Below are 22,391 nucleotides of genomic sequence, written 5' to 3' on the forward strand. Positions count from 1 at the left end.
TTTGTATTTAATGAAACTTGGTTAAGTTCAGCTGCTGTTTTGATATAAGAGTTACTTTTCCTTTTTAATCAAAATTTTTGACTATATTAGGATAGAAAACATATGATATTGAATAAAATATAAAATATGTAAGTGTATTGAATCTGAAATTTGAAGTGATTTGATTTTCAATGAGTTTTTAGATGATTGCAAGAGATTATAGAATTTGGTGTGATTTTTGTTAAAACACTATAGAATCTTATCTAAAATAGTGGGATTTGGATTTTTATTTTTATAACTAAAGAACTCCCTTCAAATATTTTATAAACATTTAAAGCACTCTAAAATCTCTAACTTAAGTTTTGTTCGATAACAATGGATTTCAGAGTATTTTATAAAATGTCAAATTTAGTAACACTGAATTTTAAAGTATTTTTTAAAATCAACATTTGAATAACAGCGTATTTATCATTTTAATACAAATCACTTCAAATCTTTAATTGAATACATCCTCTACATGTCTTACGATTATAGTATCTTGATATTACTTTTATGCTTAATTAAAATAATTACATAAACGCATTGTCTTTTCGGGAACCGAACTGTTCATGTTGGAAAAATCTTTAGCTGAATAATTTTATAATAGACTTTGATGTGGTTTAGATCAGTTTGGATTTTATTGGTTTGGTTTGACTCATTATTACTATAATTGATAACTTTTGTTCATGGAGTAAGATAATAGACTAGTCCTATAAAAGAAGAACAAAATCTCAACCACAAGACTTAGATATATATAAAGTTTAGAACCGAATTATTTGATCATACTACAATGTATGCGGCATAAAAAAAATAAAGGTTTTATACCTATACAAAGTGCCTTTCAGGATTTTAATGGATCCTAAAGCATATTGAAAAATTGTGTAATATATTAATACGTACTAGACCTTGACCCGCCCGACTGGGCGAGTATTTATTTGTTTATTTTTTAGTTTTTTGTTATACTAAATCATGCATTTTTAATAGTTAGTTGTATTATTTTGATTTTTTGTTTGTATTAACAGTCAAATGTGTCACAGATAGATTATGTATTATATAAAGAAAGCAAAAAATAAATAGATTGATATTGATACATTATATATGAAATATATAAAACAATTTTGATAATTTCAAATATGTTGAAATAAATAACTATGAGTTAGTAAGATACATGAAATAGATAAATAAGGATATAATTTTGAAAGAAAATTTATTTATTCAGCTGTATGGAGATATAAAATATTAAAATGTTGATTTAAGATTTTTAAAGAATTAAAAATGATTTTTAAAGTGAATTAAGAAAATAAATTATATTATTCATCTAAATTTAGAAGTTAGCGAAATTTTCGGATACAGTTTCTATGTTTTATAGGTATATTAAATATTTGAGAGTGATTATAGGTTAGAACTTATCCTCAGCAAAGATATTCGATTAGATATTGAATTTGTTTTTTTTTGAAAAAGTAAATATTGAATTTGTTGATTTGGTTGATGTAGAAAAATTAGATTATCGATTATTATAGGTATTTTATATTTTTAAGTCATAACAAATATAAATTAAATGTGTTCCTTTTATCTCTATTATTAATTTGGTTCGTGTGAATTTAGATGTTTGTAACAAACTAAGTTATCATATGTTGGTATCTAAACATACCAAGCTCTACGTGAAGAAGTCTTCCGATTGAAAGTTCTTAATAATGTTACTCTTGATGCTATTCGACTTATCACACATATAGCAGGTGGATGGGAATAATTTATCTTTACAGTGTTATAATATGATTTTATTTACCTAATATGATTGTATTTGCCTCAAAGCTTTCACGTAATTTTAGTTAATAACAACACATCTCTATTACCACTGAAATTATTATTTTGTTTCCAAATAGATTCAAAACTAATAGACTTGCGGAGTACTCAAAGATTAAATACCAGATTTTGTGAAAAATGACCAACGAAATCATTGACTACATTCTTGCTAATAACATTATTTTCGGAAACAAAATATTTGCATTTATTACACTGAAAACCTTTTAAAAATCACCAACGGCTGGTCAATCTGACATGCATTTAATAATCGGAAAAGATAAAAAAAAATTAGAGATAATTTGTAAAATAAAGAATGATTATTAATAGTTTCAGTGGCATTGTATGGTTAATAAAGACACATTTAATAAACTGGTTAAAACATGCATTATTATAGGATTGTTAATTAATAGGTTCAGTGATATAGAAGTGTAATTAACATTGAAAATTCAGGAGCATTGTATAAGTGTATTTCTCTTTTAATAATAGACGGTGCGAAGTTGGGCCGAGAGGGTTAATAATAATTGGTCGCATTTTCAGCAGACTCCAATCAACTAGCCCATATCATAGATTAGGTCATTAGGACATGGTCATGTGATTTTTTTTGTTGACATGTCACCGAACGAAATTTGACGGATACCAATAAGAATTATGACCGTTGGAAACTTGTCAAAAATCAAATGCTTGGATCAAACGTTGGAAACACGTTAGCGTTCGCATCCACAAGGAGACCAAGTCCTAGTCCACGACGTTGCCTCATACATTCATATAATACTAGTAGTGTCACACATCATCTTTTGGTATTTACAAACAAAAAGAAAAGCAATCAACCAAAACAGAAATGGATTCTTTTCTACATCAATATTTAAAAGTTCAGTTTAATTAAGTTCTGTAAAGTTAATATTATTGTCTTCTTCCAAGTTCCATTTCCTAGAGTTCCATTCGTAGTACTCAAACCTGAATTTATAGCTGGACCGAATCTGGCATCAACATCATCAGCTACTATATTCACAAGCATATACATAACAAAATTGTAGCCAAACCTAGTTTTTAAGTGTAAGTATTAAGTGTATATACTGCTTGAAATCCGGCTTCCAATATGAGATATCAAACAAAGTCCCACATCGGATATTAGACAAAAAAAAAAGTATAATATATAAAGAGGAGTTTAACTCTAATTAGTACGAAATCTTTTGGGATGAAAACCAAAAGTAAATTCATGCGGGCTTGCCATTAAGGCTCAAAGTAGACAATATCGTACTAATAACACAAGATAGAGTTGGACACGCGGTTTCACAATCCCAACAATTGGTATCAGAGCGGTTCGGCGAAGATCTGCAAGAAGATCAAAATACCCTTTAAGTAAGAACGGGATCCTTTAAAGTGAAAGAGGAGGTCAATGGCATAATCATCAGAAGATCATGAAACTTGTGGTGTTGTGGGACAAACATCTTTAAAGGAATGAAAGATGTTATGGAAGATACATTCTCAAAGAAAACCCTGCAATTACTGGTACAAGGTGGCGCCGAGATGATCCGCTAAAGAAAACACACAAGAGATGAGTTGTGGTCCTTAGTTTGAGAGGGAGAATATTGTGAGGGACTAAACTCACTACCTGGTTTTTAGATCAGGTTAAGGTTAAAAGGAAAGATAACGTGGGCTGAATCCCGTAAGAACTTATAGAATGAATGATGATTTTATTGATGATTTTGGTAAAAAATGGTTACAAAGAATGTATATCAGAATGATTACAAAGATGGTAAATATTTTAGAGATTGGGTGTATGATCGTAGGAATGAATAAGTGTTTAATCGGATCATCTCTTCTTGATTGACTTCTCCTTTAAATAGTCTCAGGCTTCATTTGATCGCCACCAACTGGTTCCCGAGATCCCCTCCGTGATTTGAGGGATTTGTAACAGCTCCTCTTTGACCGGGTCATGCGCCTATTTATTTGTCCACGAGCTACCTCTTTGACCGGGTCCTGCGCATGTTTACTTGTCAACGAGCTGCCTCTTTTCCTTGACCTCTCTGATGAACATCTCCAGCTCACAGCCTCCGGATCTGACTTAGCTGTTTTTGAAGATTGAATTCATGATGGGCCTTTCGCGGCCCGTTATCATTTCTTATTGTCTATCACTAGCTAGGGGGTCATATTTGGGCCCAACAGTTGCCCCCAACTTTCGAGATAAGATTCCTTATCTCGGAAGCTAGACCTAGCCGCCGAGCATCAATCTTTTTGTTGAGATCTCGAGCAACAGTTATCTTTATTGAAGATTTCTTTTGCTTAATCTGATGGCTACGATTGCGTATGAAAAGGCGCAAGTATCCAACTTCTCGGCCAGCAAGCTTCCCATTCCTCAATTCTCAGAGAGTTCAGGTACTTTCGAGATTAACATGTTTAATCTATCCTTTTACGGAGAGTATGGTTCTAACTTAGGTTTGGTGGGCCCTGATTCAGCTCCAGTCGAGACGTCCTAGATGGGCGATGACAAGGAGGCAGATGAGGGAGATCCAGCCAAAGAAGGATGTCGGGACGAGGTCCCATGATAATGATGTCTAAGAGCTGCGACTCTTTTTGAATTGTAATGTTGCTTTTCATAACTTTTGCCCAATGGGCTTTGTTTACGTTTCGGACTTATAGCCTGAGGAGGCTTTTAAACCTTAGGGTCTTCTGAACCCTCGTTAGCCTGGGGAGGCTTTTAAACTCTTTTATTCAAATTTCGGTTTTGTTTTTCGTATTAAGTCATTTGACTTGGTTTGATCGTTTCTTGGATGAGATTGAATTTTGTCAAGTGGAAGTTTCGGTTAGGACATGTATTGTGATTATTATATACAATGTCCAATGACTTATCAGGTCTCGAAGATTTCAAGTGTATTCAATTACGAGGATCCTTAGAAGGAGTTCCTGAAATATTGAGATTAGCTCCGGGTTTTTAGGAACCTGAGCTACTCTGAAGACCTTAGGAGGGGGTTCATGGGAACCTGAATTCGTTTGTGGGATTTTAAGACCCATTGAAGTTTGCTTAGGATTTTAAGACCTTTTGAGATTTGATAAGGATTTTAAGACCTTTTGAGATTTGATAAGGATTTTAAGACTTTTTGGGATTTAATAAGGATTTTAAGACCTTTAGTGGTTTCTAAGGATTTTTAAGACCTTAGATTTAGGTTTGTCGAAGTTTGATTTCGCCTGAAGGATTTTATGACCTTCGAGGTTACTAAGGATTTTAAGACCTTAGGTCCAGGTTCACGGAGATCTGAATTTGTTTGAAGGGTTTTAAGACCTCAGGTTCAGGTTCATTGAGACCTGACTTTGTTCGAAGGGTTTTAAGACCTTAGGTTCAGGTTCATTGAGACCTGAATTTGTTCGAAGGATTTTAAGACCTTAGGTTTAGGTTTGTAGAGACCTGAGTTTGTTCGAAGGATTTTAAGACCTTAGGTTCAGGTTCGTAGAGACCTGAATTTGTTCAAAGGGTTTTAAGATCTTGGGTTCAGGTTCACTGAGACCTGAATTTGTTCGAAGGATTTTAAGACCTTAGGTTCATGTTCGTAGAGACCTGAGTTTGTTCGAAGGATTTTAAGACCTTGGGTTCAGGTTCGTAGAGACCTGAATTTGTTCGAAGGTCAAGTTATCGAAGATAATTGCTTTATTGATAATAGGATACATAGTATCACAATAATCATACAATCGCTGTTTGGGCTATATGTTCTCAAACATATGCCCCTTTTCGTCATGGTGGAAAGAGTGTTAAAATGAGATTGGGGTTGCACTCATAACACAATTGCCTACGTACCCAGTCAAGGGGTCAAGCCTAACGTAATTCGAGGAATTTAAGTACCTAATGATAGTATTTCTTCAGATTTGTGGCATTCCACGATCTGATTTCAGGTACTCCGGTTCGCACCTTCAGGAGCTTATAGACGCCAGGTCGTACCACGTGGATAATCCGGTAGGGACCTTCCCAATTGGTTCCTAAATTTCCAGCATCTGGTTCCTTGGTTCCTTCGAAAACTTTCCTAAGTACTAGGTCACCTACAACAAATTGTTGGGGCCTGACTTTGGAATTGTAATGTCGGGCCATTGCTTGCTGATAGTTTTGAATCTGAAGCAAAACTCGGTCTTGTCGTTCCTTGATTAAATCGAAACTGTCTGATAAGAGCTGGTCGTTAGCTTCGGGATCAGACGTACAGAGCTCTCGACGGAGACTCCCAGTGGAGGTTTCCGCCGGAACGACAGCTTCCTTTTCGTAGGCTAAAGAAAAAAGGGTTTCCTCTGTAGCCTTTCTCGGGGTGGTTCGTCATGCCCAAAGTACTTCAGGTATCTTTTCAGACCAGGCTTTCTTGTTGGTTCCGAGGCGTTTCTTGAGATTTGCTAATATTGACTTATTAGCAGCCTCCGCATGACCGTTACCTTGAGGTCGTCGAGGTGTTGAGAAGGTAAGGCGGATATTTCACTTGTCGCAAAATGCTTTGAAGTCGCGAGAAATGGACTGTCCTCCATTATCGGTTACGATCTCATACGGGACGCCGTGGCGGCAGACAATGTCTTTCCACACAAATCTTCGACTTCGAATCTAGTTATCTGTTGGAAAGCTTCAGCTTCTATCCACTTCGTGAAGTAGTCTGTCAAGATCAAGAGGAAGCGTAGCTTCTGCCTTCCTCTTCCTGACGTTATGAGTAGTTCTAGGATGTCCATGGACCACCTCATGAACGGGTACTGAGCGGATATTGAGGATAATTTTTCCGCAGGCTGATGTATAATCGGTGCATGCCTTTGGCATTTATCACATGAAGAAAAGTAAACCTCGCAGTCACCAATAATGGTGGGCCAGAAATAGCCATGTCTTTTGATTCAGATAGCTAGAGCTCTGCCCCCAGAGTGGTTTCCTCAGGAGCATGCGTGCATTTCTTTCATAAGATTGATAGCATCGAGGCCATGGACGTATTTTAGGTAAGATCCGGAAATGCTTCGTTTATGGAGGGCTGACTCAATTATGCAGTATCTTGCGCTTAATACTTTGAGTTTTCGGGCCTCCCACTTATTGAGGGGGAATCTTACCTTACAAGATGTACTGCATGATCGTTATTCTCCAATCCTCTCTCCCAATGATTTTGTCATGAAGAGATGAGGGCGGGTCTTGTTCAGGTCCCTGAGTGTCGTGACCTGATGTGTCTTGTTCAGGTCTCTGAGTGTCGTGACCTGATGTCTTATTGCCCCCGGAGATATTGGTCGGATTAGGCTCGAAGGAGTCTGAATTCTGAGGAATATCTCCAGTTCTGGTGTTTTTCTCCGGAGTCTGGGTCGTTTCTTCGGATGCGCTTTCAAAAGCAGAACGACTCCTGGTCCTGGCTGCGTGGACAAGTGAATCCGAGGTCTGGATCTTGCCCCCGGAGGTATGCTTTTTAAAGCTACGAATTCTGGTTTTTGGGAACCAGTACGTTGTAAGAACTTGGGTTGCTACCGTCTGGGGGTAGCTACCTTCCGTTTGCTCTTTCGGCTTGCTATCGATCTCAGCTTTGGTAGCTATGTCGATACTTGGCTTTTCAATTCCCTTTACGGATATGATCGTTTTACGAGGGGGTCTGATGTTGACGCTAAAGCAGCCAGCGCGTCTGCTGAGGAGTTTTCTCCTCGTGTGATCCTCGTTAGTTCAAATATGTTGAACTGCTTAGTGAGGTTCCGGACAACTTCTACGTATGCCCCCATTCTTTCGTCCCTTGTTTCATACTCGCCGTGGAACTGGCTAGCTACTAGCTGTGAATCACTATAAGCGTTCAGCTCTCGAATTCCGAGGCTTAGGGCGAGTTTTAATCCTGCAATTAATGCTTCGTATTCAGCCTCGTTATTAGAAGCGCTGAATCCGAGCCTGTAGGATTGTTGGATGGTTTCTCCAGCTGAGGACGTCAGCCTTAGACCGATGCCGGAACCTTGTCTTGGCGAGGCTCGTCAATGTACAGACTCCACTTCGGAGCTTCCGTTTCCAAGTCTAGTTGTTCGGAAGCTAGCTCGATTATGAAATCGGCAAGGACCTGAGCTTTTGCTGCTGCTCGAGGTCTATACTCGATATCGTATTCACTGAGCTCTATTGCCCATTTAGCAAATCGTCATGATTGGCTAGGGCTGTGCAAAATTGTTCGCAATGGTTGTGAAGTCATTACGACGATTGAGTGCGATTGGAAATAAGGTCGCAATTTTCTGGCAGCTGTTACGACAGCTAAAGCTAGTTTTTCCATAGTAGGGTATCTAGTTTCGGCGTCTATCAGACTCTTGCTGGTATAATAGACAGGTCTTTACTCGTTTTGCTCTTCTCGTACCAGCACACCACTAACTGCAGCGGTTGACACAGCAAGGTACAGATACAGTGGTTCTCCCCTACTGGTTTAGCCAGGATCGAAGGTTCGGAGAAGTAAGCTTTCAATTGTTTGAAGGCTTCCTCGCACTTTTCGTCCCATAAGAATTTCTTATTATTTTTTTAGAAGTTTGTAGAATGGGAGGCACTTATCGGTGGACCTGGATATGAATCGATTTAATGATGTGATTCGTCCAGTCAATCTCTGTACCTCTCTGGTTGTCTTAGGTGACGGCATTTCAAAAAAGGTAGCTATCTGTTTCGGGTTGCCTTCAATGCCTCTTTCGGTTACGAGGTAGCCTAGGAACTCGCCTGAGGGTACCCCGAAGGTACATTTAGTGGGATTGAGCTTCATATCGTACTTGTTAAGGATATCGAAGCATTCCCTTAAGTGGGAGATATGATCTTCTCCAGCTGAGGATTTGACTAGCATATCGTCAATATAGACCTCCATGGTTTTTCCGAGTTGTCTAGTAAACCTCTTATTTACTAGCCTCTGATAGGTAGCTCTTGCGTTCTTTAACCCGAATGGCATAACCTTGTAACAGTAGGTACCTCGTTCGGTTATGAATGCAGTTATTTCTTGATCCTCAGGATCCATCATGATTTGGTTGTACCCTGAGAAGGCATCCATGAAGGATAGGAGTCGATGGCCAGCTGTTGCTTCAACCAGGCGGTCGATGTGAGGTAACGGGAAGCTGTCTTTAGGACAAGCCTTGTTTAGGTCAGTGAAATCTACACAGATTATCCATTTCCCGTTTTTCTTTTTTACAACTACCGGGTTAGCTAACCAGTCGGGGTAGTGCACCTCTCGAATGGACTAAGTCGATGAATTTCATCATTAACAGCTTGAGCCTTTTCGAGGCCCAGCTTGCGACGCTTTTGTTTGATCGGTTTGAAAGTGGGGTCTACTCTTAGTTTATGGGTGGTGACGTTCGGATCTATACCTTTCATGTCACTGGTGGTCCATGCAAAGGTTTTGACGTTGCTTTTTAAGAAGTCAATGAGCTCCTTTTTGGTCTCGATAGGTAGCTCAGATCCGATGCTTTCATGTCTTTCAGGATTTGCGTCGCCGATGCAAACTTTTTCGGTGAGGTTCCTAGGGGGACCTCAAATATTTTGTTGCATCTCGCGACCCTCCTGGATCTGTAATTGCTACTGGGAGGATTTTTTGAGGATTTCGAATCCTCCCAGGTAACAGATTCTGGAGATCTTCTAACTACCATGTTCGGTAGTTACCCCTTCAGGTGTTGGGAATTTCACACATTGATGATAAGTCGAGGCTACTGCTTTCATCTTGTGAATCCAGGGTCTTCCTAGGATCGCATGGAACGGGGAAGGTCTGTCGATGACTACTAAGTTGGTCATTTTCTTTATTCCGCCAGCTATGATTGGGAGCTTGATAGTTCCCAATGAGGTAGCTGTTTCTCCGGAAAAGCCTACGAAATTAGCTTTTTGGCCAATAATTTCGTAGTCGTCTATTTCCATCTCTTTCAGGGTGTTGTAGAGAATAAGGTCAACAGAGCTTCCTGTATCTATCATAAGTTTAGGCACCTCGTATCTCTATAGAAGGAAATCTTAGTATTGGACTCGGGGTTAGGAGGCTTAGGTCAAGTGTTAGACACAGCTTTCCGTACGTGATTTTTAATAGAATTAACGGAGTCTTGACATATGTCGGATCCTCCAAGGATACAGTCCACCCTCGAATCGGGGCTCGATTGAGTTGACGGTTTACTCAGGAGGGCCTCGATTTGTAGGCTCTTTTCCTATGGAAATTTTCCAAGGATCATATCAACTCTCTTCTTGGGAGCTGGGGGTGGCGAATTTGTCTCCTTCTCAGGTGACCTTTCGCGTTTCGGAGAGGTATCTCTGGGACCTATTTTTGATAGGGCTGTGGCTTTTTGAGGTCCACGCCTTTTATTTCTCCGGCTGCAAATTTGGCTGCCAGTTGTCGTAGGAGATCTCAAGACTCCTCAGTTGAATGTCCTTTCCGATCGTGATAGGAGCAATGTTTGCTCTCGTCGTAGCCTTTCGACCAGGGAGCTTTAGTTGTCGCGGCGACAAGTTTTTCCTCTTTGTAATCCTCGACTGCATAAGAATGCTCTCCTTGGGTCTCACTGTTTCGGAAGTTTTTCTTTTTATGAGGTCCTTTCCAATCCGAGGCTTCACCTTTTGGGTCATTCTGGGGTTTCTTGTGGAGTTTATCTAGTGCAGCTGTTTCCTCTTCCAAGGTAACATATGTAGAGGCTTTATGAAGAGCATCATCGATAGTTGGAGGAGGGTTGAGCGTCAGCTCCGACCAGAATTCTGATTTATACCAGAGACCTCTTCTAAGGGTCTCGATGGCAACTTGATCGTTGGGGTTTGAGAGCTTAGTTCTCACTGCTCTTAATTTTTCGATGTAGGCTCGTAGCGAGTCTCCCACTCCTTGTCTAACTTTCCAGAGGTCAGCCTCGGATGCTTGCTTTAGGATATGAGTCGAGTACTGCTTCATGAAGGCATTACTTAACTGGTCGAAACTGTCTATCGAATTTGGCTCAAAACCAGAGAACAATTCGAGGGCTGTTCCGACCAGGTTTTCGGCGAATGTCCTGCAATTACCTGCCTCGCATTCTTCTTTCGTAAAGTGAGCCTTCACGATAGCTAACCGGAAGACTCTTAAGTAGGCCTTCGGGTCTGAGGTCCTGTCGTACTCGGGGATCCTAATTTTTCGGGTATCTCTTATGTAAGAGCCGGTAATTCTGTCAGTGAATGGAGTCCCACTGGTCTCCTCGATCAAGCTCTCGATCTCGGGAGTTAAGCTCGTTGCCTTGTGGACTTGAGCACCCAGCTTTTGGAGAGCTGCGTGAGTCCGCTCCATATATCTACGAATAGCCTCAGGTCCCTCTAGAGGAAGGACAGTCGGGTCATCGTTAGGTACCTGACGAACATGTACCTGGCGAACAGGTCCCTGATGGAATCGTGTTCGATCATTTTTCCAAGTGCTCAGTGGGCTGATTTGCTCACTGGCTATTGGGTTATTTTGACGAGTTAGGTTAGTGGGGCAAGCTGTAGGATCAGCATCCGTCCTTTGATGTTCGCCCGGATTCGTGTTTAGGTTTCTGGCCCGAAACACCGGAGCTGACGTTCTGCCCCCGGACGGGTCGGATACTCCTTCTCCTGACCTAAGAATAGGTGTTGGAGGAGGTAAGCGAGCGCTCTGACCAGTAACCTGATCGGGAATAGAGCTAGTCGATGCTATGTTGCTTCCCATAGCACTGGTGAGGGGTGGACTGAGCACGGGAGCTGTCCTAGCATAAGGCGTTTGGAAAGCTGGTCCCTGTTCTCCCGATCCAGTGTTATCAAGGGAAAAGTCGAGACGTCCTCGAGGGAACGAGGGGTCAGTTATTCGATCTCGGAAGGTCACTCCCGAGCCCTGACGTTGCGGTGGTTGGGTTGTTGCGGTTAGAGATCTAGTGACCTCTTTGAATCGTTGCTGCCGAGCGGCTAGTTGTTGCATTGTACGCTCACCTTCTTGAGCTTTTTCTACCAGCTGCATCATCATGCGACGGATCTCAGAGAGCTGAGCCTCCGTCTGGTTTGGAGCAGGTTGGTGCTGAGGGGTAACGAGGGCTGGGAGCCCTGGATCGATCCCACTGGAGGTTCTCGTGTTGGCTGCTCCAGCACTGTTCATCGAGATACTGTTCATCGAGATACTATTCATCGAGATACTGTTCTTCCAGTAATGTTCATCCGAGTATTGTTCATCGGGATACTGTTCATCGAGATAATGTTCATCGAGATACTGTTCACCGAGATACTGTTCATCGAGATACTTTTTTTCCAGTACTGTTCATCCGAGTACTGTTCATCGGGATACTGTTCATCGGTTAGATGAATTTGTTGTCTGATCGACTGGATTCATCCTTAAGTTGGAGTAAGGGATTCCATTGTTTCTTCCCCACAGACGGCGCCAATTGTGAGGGACTAAACTCACTACCTGGTTTTTAGATCAGGTTAAGGTTAAAAGGAAAGATAACGTGGGATGAATCCCGTAAGAACTTATAGAATGAATGATGATTTTATTGATGATTTTGGTAAAGAATGGTTACAAAGAATGTATATCAGAATGATTACAAAGATGGTAAATATTTTAGAGATTGGGTGTATGATCGTAGGAATAAATAAGTGTTTAATCGGATCATCTCTTCTTGATTGACTTCTCCTTTAAATAGTCTCAGGCTCCATTTGATCGCCACCAACTGGTTCCCGAGATCCCCTCCGTGATTTGAGGGATTTGTAACAGCTCCCCTTTGACCGGGTTCTGCGCCTATTTATTTGTCCACGAGCTACCTCTTTGACCGGGTCCTGCGCATGTTTACTTGTCAACGAGCTGCCTCTTTTCCTTGACTTCTCTGATGAACATCTCCAGCTCACAGCCTCCGGATCTGACTTGGCTGTTTTTGAAGATTGAATTCATGATGGGCCTCTCGCGGCCCGTTATCATTTCTTATTGTCTATCACTAGCTAGGGGGTCATATTTGGGCCCAACAAATATGAGATATCAAACAAAGTCTCACATCGGATATTAGATAAAGGAAAGTCTAATATATAAAGAGGAGTTCAACTCTAATTAGTACGAGGTTTTTTGGGATAGAAACCAAAAGTAAATTCATGTGGGTTTGCCATTAAATCCCAAAGTAGACAATATCGTACTAATCAGATAAAATAGAGTTGGACATGTGTTCACACAATCCCAACATCCAATACTTCACCAACCACATCATCTTTATACCTTTGCGTATGCATAATTATATCGTAATTTATATTGTTTTAACTCAAGGTTATGAACTCAAGATTTATAAGAACTCACTTATATTAGCTTAAGAAAATACCTCAAAACTTAAGCTCACAACAATCTCAATCTCTCAATCTCTAAACCTCTCAAATTGATGTCACAAGTCGACACCTTATATATAGAGATATATATTCCTAAACTCATTAGGATATTCTATTTAGATAAACACAAATCAAATAAGATCAATAAGACTTGATCCTTAAGTTATCCTCAAGTTTATCTCCAACATACTCCCCCTTAAACTTGAAGTTAACTAAGTCTTGAACACCAACCAACTCCCTCATTTCCCTGAACTTAATCCTTCCTAGCGCCTTGGTTAGGATATCTGCCTTTTGCTCTGTTCCGGGAATGTGTTGTACGTCCACCTGCTCATTCTCCACACACTCGCGGATGAAGTGGTAACGCTTGTGAATATGCTTGCTACGCCCATGGAAGACTGGATTCTTGGTGAGGGCGATGGCGGATTTGTTGTCAATATGTATCATCACTTTCTGAACCTTACGCTCAGTGACCTCCTCGAGCAGCTCCTGCAGCCATATAGCTTGTTTTGCGGCCTCAGTAGCTGCCATAAATTCTGCCTCACAGGAGGAGAGAGCCACTGTTTCCTGTTTTTGGGAACACCAAGTGATCAGGCAATCATTTAGATAAAACATGTGGCCCGTAGTACTTCTTCCATCATTCTCGTTAATGTTGTGACTTGAGTCACTGTACCCTACCAGTTTAATTCCTTCAGCTCTGCGGAACACAAGACCAAGTGACAGTGTGCCCTTTAGATACCTCAAAATCTGCTTGATCGCAGCTGCATGAGACACCTTAGGACAGTGCATGTATCGACTAAGAAGCCCCACACTGTAAGATAGATCGGGTCTCGTGTGTAGAAGATAGCGTAAGCAGCCAATGTTGCGCATGTACTCCTTCTCATCAACGCTCTGTTATGTCTCTGCTTTAGAAAGTTTCAGACCAAACTCCATTGGCGCATGTACTGCATTACACTCCTCCATTCCAGTTTCACTCAATATCTTCTTTGTATATCTCTCTTGTTTCAACGTTATTCCTTCATCAGTCTGTGTAACTTCGATTCCAAGATAGTAGGTGAGCAACCCTAAATCACTCATCTCAAAATTTTCAGCCATCTCTTTCTTGAAATCACTGATCATGACATAGCTTGAGCCACAGACAAGAAGATCGTCTACATAAACAGCAACCAGGAGGTGATGATTGTCTATCTTCTTGCGATACAGAGATGGCTCTTTGGAGCAACGCACGAAGTGAAGCTTCTCCAGTACCTTATTCAGCTTCTCGTTCCATGCCCTCGGAGCCTGTCTTAATCCATACAACGCTTTATTCAATTTATAGACCTTGTCTTCACTTCCCTTGACCTTGAATCCTTCTGGTTGGCTAACAAATACAGTTTCCTTTAGATCCCCGTGGAGAAAGGCCGTTTTTACGTCTAGGTGGTGCACTTTCCATCCTCTTGAAGCTGCAAGTGCAATGATGAAGCGCACAGTTTCAATCCGTGCTACATGGGCAAAGACCTCTTCAAAGTCGATTCCGTGTCGTTGGACATACCCTTTCGCAACCAAACGTGATTTGTACTTGTTTATGCTTCCATCGGAGTTTCTTTTGATCTTGAAAACCCACTTCAAGCCTATTGCCTTGGCTCCTTTTGGTAACTCGACTAGATCCCACGTTTTGTTTCTGATTATCGATGCTATCTCCTCTTCACACGCATCTCTCCAGACCTTTAGTTCCATTGCTTCCTCGAAATCCCAAGGCTCTTTGTTTAAGAGGAGTAAGAGTCGTTCTCCTTCTTCTTCAGCAAGGTACACATAGTCATCTAGGTAGCTTGGCGTCTTGCTCTCTCTAGTCGAGCGCCGGAGTGGTTCAGGAACATCTGTGTTCTGTGGCAACTCCACCATTGTTTCATTCTCTCCAACAGATGTATGCTCCTCGTCACATTGAGACTCTCTTTCTTGTCGGCATTCTTCTCTGATACCTTGGTTGCCAAACGTTCCCACCTCAATAAACAACCTTCCTGGCTCATTATCTTCACTACATTTATTTTGATCCCACTTCCAGCCTTTGCACTCATCGAACACTACGTCTCTGCTCACTCTTATCCTCCTTGTGGTTGGATCAAACATTCTGTAGGCCTTTGATCCCGGCTCAGTCCCGAGATGTACTAGAGCTTTGGATCTATCTTCAAGTTTACGCAGATTTGGCGGTTCTGTCTTAACATATCCAATGCATCCAAATACCTTGAGGTGTCTGACACTAGGTTTTCTCCCTTTGAACACTTCATATGGCGTCTGTTCCTTGAGAGTTCTGGTCGTCACACGGTTTATGAGATAGCATGCATGCCTTACGGCTTCTCCCCACATATAGTTAGGCACATTCATGTGCTTAAGGATGCTCCTCACCATCTCAAGTAGAGTCCGGTTTCGTCTCTCAACAACCCCGTTCTGTTGGGGCGTGTAGGGAGCAGTTAAGTGTCTCTCAATTCCAGATTTCTCACAAAACTCGTTGAATTCATTAGAAGTGAACTCTCCACCTCTATCACTTCTGAAAGTTCTGATCTTTTCTTTTGTCTCTGCTTCAATGAAGGTCTTGAAAGATTTGAACTTCTGGAATGCCTCTCCTTTCTCCTTTAAGATGATGGTCCACATATAACGTGAGTGATCGTCGATGAGAACAAATATGTATCTGTTTCTCCCTGCAGTTTGTGGACTTATAGGACCACACAAGTCTCCGTGGATGAGCTCCAACACTTTCTCAGCTCTGTACGAGGTTGCCTGAGGAAACGCCTGCCTTGTTTGTTTTCCTTTCAAGCATGATTCACATAACTCAGTCTCTACAACGAGGTTCGGTATGCCTAACACCAGTTCCTTGCGCATCATCGTTCTCATTGACTCAGCATTAATGTGACCAAGTCGAGCATGCCACTTTGCGCAGTCACTATTCGCCATCGACTGTAAGCAACTTGTGTCTACTAGCTCCATCACTACCTTGTACAATCGATTTCTAGACCTTCTTGCACTTGCAATGAGCTTGCCACTACTGTCGTGGAGAGTTAATGTATCTCCCTTCATCCGTACATCACACCCTGCTTCAGTAGCTTGCCCCAAGCTGATGATATTGCTCTTGAGATCGGGTATATAGTACACATCTGCAAGCAGTTTCTTCTCCTCATCTTTGGTAATGAACAGAACAGAACCTTTACCCTTGATGTCAATCCTTGAATTGTCGCCAAACCGAACCTTTCCAGTGACGTCTGTGTTTATGGCTCTGAAGTAAGACCTGTTACCAGTCATATGGTTACTAGCCTCGTTGTCTAAGTACCATATGTTGTCGTTGTCCATTCCTGACTCAAACCTTTTTGGCATTACGTTCTCCTCATTGAGGTAGACCACCTCATGCATCAACAGTCTGTCCGCCATATGCGTATCTTCTTATTTTGTCTCACATGCCTCTTGCAACTTTAACACTATATCAGGACATTCAGACGCAAAGTGTCCAATCTTATCACATCTGTAGCATGTGATCTTAGACATATCAAATTCTCTGTTGGTTCTACCACGACCTCGTCCTCGTCCATAAGATCGTCCACCTCGTCCTCTACCTCTAAAGTCGTTATAACCATGTTGTGTTTGAGGATGAGACTCCGAGTTAGCATACATCAGTTTACTTTGACTCTCCTGAGACTCTTCTTCTTCTTCTCGAATACGTTCCTCATAGGCTTTCATGCGCCCTACGATGTCCTCGAAGCTTGTATTCTTCAGGTCAAGCATCTGTTCTATTGAAGCTACCATATGCACGAATTTCTTCCTTGGAAAACTATGGAGAAATTTCTTGACAAGTTTCACCTCTTCAATACTTTCTCCTAAAGATGCAGAGTTAGATGCAATCTCAGACAGCTTTCCCACAAAACTGTCAATTGTCTCTGTTTCCTTCATCTTCAATCGATCAAAATCAGCTTGCAGAGTGGATAACCGAGCTTCTTTCACTCGGTCTGCTCCCACATGTCTTGTCTTGATAGCCTCCCACACCTTCTTTGCATTACTAATATCCCCATATTGAAGAATAAACGTCTCTGGTACTGACTGAAAGATCAGCGCAATAGCCAGGTTGTTCTTCTTCTTGTCTTCTGCTCCAGTTTCAATCACTTCCCATGCTTCGTGCACCTTGAGAAGAAGGCTCATACGAATCACCCAAACTGTGTAATTGGTTGATGAAAGCATTGGACAGCTTATGGACGACGTTCCACCATCTCGTGTCTTCCCTATCACCTCTGTGTTAGTACTCGCCACAATATCCTTAGTATCTCCCATGATCTCACGCTCTGATACCAAATATTGTTTTAACTCAAGGTTATGAACTCAAGATTTATAAGAACTCACTTATATTAGCTTAAAAAATACCTCAAAACTTAAGCTCACAACAATCTCAATCTCTCAATCTCTAAACCTCTCAAATTGATGTCACAAGTCGACACCTTATATATAGAGATATATATTCCTAAACTCATTAGGATATTCTATTTAGATAAACACAAATCAAATAAGATCAACAAGACTTGATCTTTAAGTTATCCTCAAGTTTATCTCCAACAATTTATACCTTTTTTTTTTGCTAAATTATGGCTGCTGGGTGTTGGGTGCTGGGTGCTGGCTGCTGCATATTATTAGGTGTACTTATTTATGTTGATGGCTAGTAAGGGCATCTCCAACCCAACTCTATTTTTTACTCCAAAATGGAGTAAAAGTGAATATGGAGTAACATATGCTCCAACCCAACTTCATATCTCACTCCATTTTGAAGTTTACTCCATAAATGGAGTAATCTATTTTTTGTTTGTTCATGACTCCATTATGGAGTGAAAAAAATGGAGTAGGGTTGAAACAATTTTACTCCATATTCAATTTTACTCCATTTTGGAGGAAAAAATAGAGTTTTACATTGCAGATGCTCTAAGTCTTAAAATATTACCCAGCTTATATATACTTTCAATTACCTGGATTAGTAAAGTAAACTAATATTATTGGTTAACTTTTATACAGTTAGGATACTTTTAAAAAACTCGATTGACACGCCATATAGCCGATGGATTGCACACATCTTGACAAATATATAGATTCAAAAGGTGTTTAATGTCGATCATGGATAATATTCTTTACGCAAATGGTCATAGTGGACTCGTCTTTGTACAAAGTATTGAAGTAATGAAAAAAGAGAATGTTAAGATACAATATGAGGATGAGGGCAAAATCATGGCATGTTCTGATGTCCTTATCCCCTTTTCATATTCAACATTGTAGAGTTAATGGTTTGGTCAAAATCATGTCATGTTTGAATGGAAGTTTGAAATTTGGAGGACAAAATCTCATGTTTCTAACCAATCCCATATGGCCTTGTGTCCTTGTCTAACATTATTGGTCCAGTTTCACATTTCAAGTCATTATATTATTGTTACCATCTTCTCTACGTTAACTCATTGTAGTACTTTTTGTTAGTCGCCTGAAAATTCTTCCAAAGTCTACTGTTTTTGGCTTGTCTCCAGAAGAAGGTTTTTAAATTTTCAAGGTTACTTAAAGCCAAACCCTTAAAACTGCAAGATTCATGCATCAAATTTTGTTTTTAACTTTAAGTAAAAAAAAAAGTTTTTGAACAAAAATACCAGCTATATATAAGAAGAATGGAATAATTGGTGGAGTGACTGGTTTTTAGTTATTTCTCTGTAAGAAAAAAAAACGCAAAAATTTAGTCAAAAAAAAAGATCTACTTGAATATGTTCTTAAAACAATTTTTTCTCCACATTTGCTTCAAAATGGTTAAAATTGCTATTTTCAAATAAAACCACATTAGTCTTTCAATTGAAAAACTATTAACCTGTCCATAAAAAGATTTCACTCCCGACTAAGAATGAAACTCTATCTTTATACCAAATTAATAAATTAATATGTGTTCGAAGATACTAAGACCATTTATTAACCATCTCTTATTTTTGTTTTTTTTTTCCTCTAAGCTCTTACATAAGATAATTTTCTGTTGAATTTCACATTTTATAAAATAGTTTGTATTTTAAAAAATTATAACTAGAAAAAACTATCTATAAATTAAAAGTCTAAATCTAAAAAATTATAAAAACCAAAGTTACAATTATAAATGTTCAACTTTCAAATTTACATATTATTTTAACTACTAATCATATAAATGAAAATCTAATAATTCTTTAATATTTCATTTGCATAAAAAAATTGATGTTTCAGGTTTTCCACATATATTAAAACTAAATATTTATTTATTTGTGAATTTTTACATTGTTTTTTTGTTTTCTAATAAATACTCAACCATTCATAATTTTATAATATAAAAAGGTCTCAAACATCAATCTTTTAAATACAAACGAAAATTCTAAAGTACATTTTAAATAGGTACATTATAAGCTAATAAAATTTAAACTTAAATTGAATAATAACTATATAATTTAAGTTGAACATTGAAAACTATAATTGTATATTTTTTTTCAAAAGGATCGTATAGCTTTCCTCACACCATCCATCTGTCTCCAAGTTGTCTTGGGACTATGCAGATACATATATATGCTTCCCATAGCTGATTGAGAAATTTCCATAGCCATATCAATTCCCACAAACCAAAAAAAAAAAAAACTGAAAACTTTTTTTTCTAAAATCGATCAAAAGCCTTCGTCTTTCCTCAACGTTTTCATATTCGAGGTAGAAAAAATCGTTTTTTTTTATTAAATTCCTTTCTGGGTTTGGGTTCTTTTGTTTCATCGACCGTTTTTGTTTCGTTGGTTCTGCAGAAAAGGTCTAACCTTTATGTTTAGAGGTTTAGAGGACATATTATTATTTTGTAGTCTAGGTGTGCGTTTTTGATTCTTTCTTTTGTGATTGTGCCCATAGCTCAAGGCTGAGTTTTGTCTTCTTGGAAGCTTAGAAAAAAAAAGCCTATATGGTGAGCCTCGATTCACTTGGTTGCTCTTCATTGTTCATAGATGTCTTAACATTGTTTTGTTTTGGATGATTTTGATTTCTTGTTAAATAGGGAGGACCACCAGCTTTCTTTGTGGATCATCTGGAGAATGGACACACTAATGGCGATTCATCAGTTGAAATTGGAGATCGATCCGTAAGCCTCTCAGTTTGATGTTTTGGAATTTTGAAATTGATATTTGATTTCAACATATCTCTTTTTTTTTGGCAGTATGTGATTGGTGGAAGTCATGAAGGGAACCCATTGTTCCTTGGAGTTCAGATTCATGACAAAATCACTAACAAGTGGTATGTGTTCTGTCTTGCTTTATATTTGTTTCTTCTTCCATAAATGTCAAAATCTTAAGGAGTTGGTGTGTGTTTCAGGTCTAGTCCTACTGTTCTTGGAACTGGCCCTAAACCCTGCAAGGCTTACTCTTCCATTGTTCTTAAACAAGGCCGGATCTTGATTATCAAAAAAGGCTCAGCTTCCGACGACTCTATATGGTTCCTTGAGGTTAGCATCTGGAGACATCAGTGTTAACATACGAATATAATCTTGTCTGTTTGTTTTCTCATGTCTCTCTTAACATTGACTTAGGTGGATAGTCCTTTTGTCCGGGAACAAAGGAAACTATTAGGGAAAGAGGTTGTTGCTTGGAGCAAAGGAGTGAGAGGAAACGCAGAGAAGCCTATAGTCATAAGCGGTCCCTCCGGAGTCGGCAAAGGAACGCTTATAACAATGCTCATGAAAGAGTTTCCTTCCATGTTTGGATTCTCCGTGAGCCACACAACTCGTTCTCCCAGGTGCATGGAGAAGAACGGTGTTCACTACCATTTCACTGATAAAAATGTGATGGAGAAAGAGATTAACGACGGGAAGTTTCTTGAGTTTGCTTCTGTTCATGGTAATCTGTACGGAACTAGTATTGAATCCGTTGAGGTTGTAACAGATTCAGGAAAGGTAATTGAAAAGATCATCATCTCTGTTTCATGTTACTGATCTTTAAAATGATCATTTTTGTTGTTGTTGTGTGTAGAGATGTATACTTGACATTGATGTTCAAGGAGCGAGGTCTGTGAAGGCGAGTTCTCTTGATGCGATGTTTATATTCGTGTGCCCTCCTTCAATGAAGGAGCTTGAAGATCGGCTCCGTGCCCGGTAAAAGAAACTCAGACTTTTACCGTATGAGTTGTTGAGATTCGTATCCTCAAGTTTCAAATGCTGTGAAAAACAGAGGAACTGAAACAGAGGAGCAGATCCAAAAGCGGCTTAGAAACGCTGAAGCGGAGATTAAAGCTGGGAAATCCTCAGGCATTTTTGGTCATATCTTGTATAATGACAACCTTGATGAATGCTACAAGAGCCTTAAGGTGACTTATCTTGACTTTTGCTTAGAAAAGAATCCTCTTTAAGCAGCTTGGTGATTGAATAACAATGGATCTCTGTTTCAGAATCTCTTGGGGATAGACAATGACACTCCGGTGAATGGTGTAGAAGGTAATAAAACCAAAAATCAATGTATATACTAATTAGGTTGAAAAGTAATCTTAATGGATTGTTTGATTAAAAGCAGTAGAAGGGATCAATCTTCCAAAGGAGCATACAGTAACAAAGATGGAAGATAAGATTTTGATTCAAGAAACAGGAGAAGCAGCTAAGAACATGTACACATGATGACTAAAGTTCTTGATTTATTTGCATCTCTCTATAGAGTTTTTTTTTTGTTGTTAATGAAACGGTCTTTTGGTGAAGCAGGATCGTGTTGGATTTATCTTCAATTAATGGAGGAGCACCGGGAAGAACAAGAGGGATCGGTTTGGGGACGTTGAAGTCCAGCTAACAAAGAGGGAAACATTTCGTGTTGTTTTTTATTCTTCTGTTTACTGAAAAGACTTAGAGGTTGAAAGGTTTACTAGATAGGCACTGATGATGATGATTATTATGATTATGATGATTCAAACAAAGACATGATCTCTTTTGAGTGATATTTTTTTTTGTTCCTTTTACTGGTATAAAGTTTTTGTTTACTCAAATCTTGTAAGAATCTCTATTCTTTGTTGGTATTATTATCAGGACATATATTAAGTATCAGAAGGTTGAAAGCACTGCAAGTGTTTTTTTTTAATGAGATTCCTCATCACTAGACACTAGCGTTTAGTATTTGTACATGACTCAAGAAACAGTTAGTGCCAGTTTACAGTTGAAATCAATCAGCCAATCAATTTGCTGAAAAGCATCTAAATAAGAGAAAAAGAAAGACAAAAGCTATTAAAATGAGAGAGAGCAACTTGTGGGACTTTGGAATCTAAATGGGTCCTCGAAAGATTGAGACTTGGATAAGATTCGTCGGTCCAAAAGTCGGTGACTGTGAAATGAAGGCAGGTTCGTTGT

At 39.4% G+C, this 22,391-nt stretch overlaps 1 protein-coding gene across 2 annotated transcripts; it reads left to right on the forward strand.

The window, feature by feature from the left end:
- The first annotated feature begins 19,587 nt into the window (after positions 1-19,587).
- On the forward strand, positions 19,588-22,105 carry LOC108830879 (guanylate kinase 2). 2 transcript variants are annotated; one of them, XM_057009678.1, is made up of 11 exons: positions 19,588-19,738; positions 19,928-19,979; positions 20,070-20,153; positions 20,229-20,305; positions 20,384-20,513; positions 20,598-20,960; positions 21,037-21,158; positions 21,235-21,370; positions 21,452-21,497; positions 21,574-21,664; positions 21,753-22,105. In XM_057009678.1, exons 2-11 carry the CDS (start codon positions 19,977-19,979, stop codon positions 21,838-21,840), a joined length of 1,140 nt encoding a protein of 379 aa, XP_056865658.1. In that variant the 5' UTR covers positions 19,588-19,738; positions 19,928-19,976; the 3' UTR covers positions 21,841-22,105. The 2 variants fall into 2 exon arrangements, with proteins under 2 accessions (XP_056865658.1, XP_056865659.1); XM_057009679.1 differs by having other exon boundaries at positions 19,593-19,738; positions 21,756-22,105.
- Positions 22,106-22,391: the final 286 nt, after the last annotated feature.

This window comes from Raphanus sativus, chromosome 4, assembly GCF_000801105.2.
Source record: "Raphanus sativus cultivar WK10039 chromosome 4, ASM80110v3, whole genome shotgun sequence".
Taxonomy (NCBI): domain Eukaryota; kingdom Viridiplantae; phylum Streptophyta; class Magnoliopsida; order Brassicales; family Brassicaceae; genus Raphanus; species Raphanus sativus.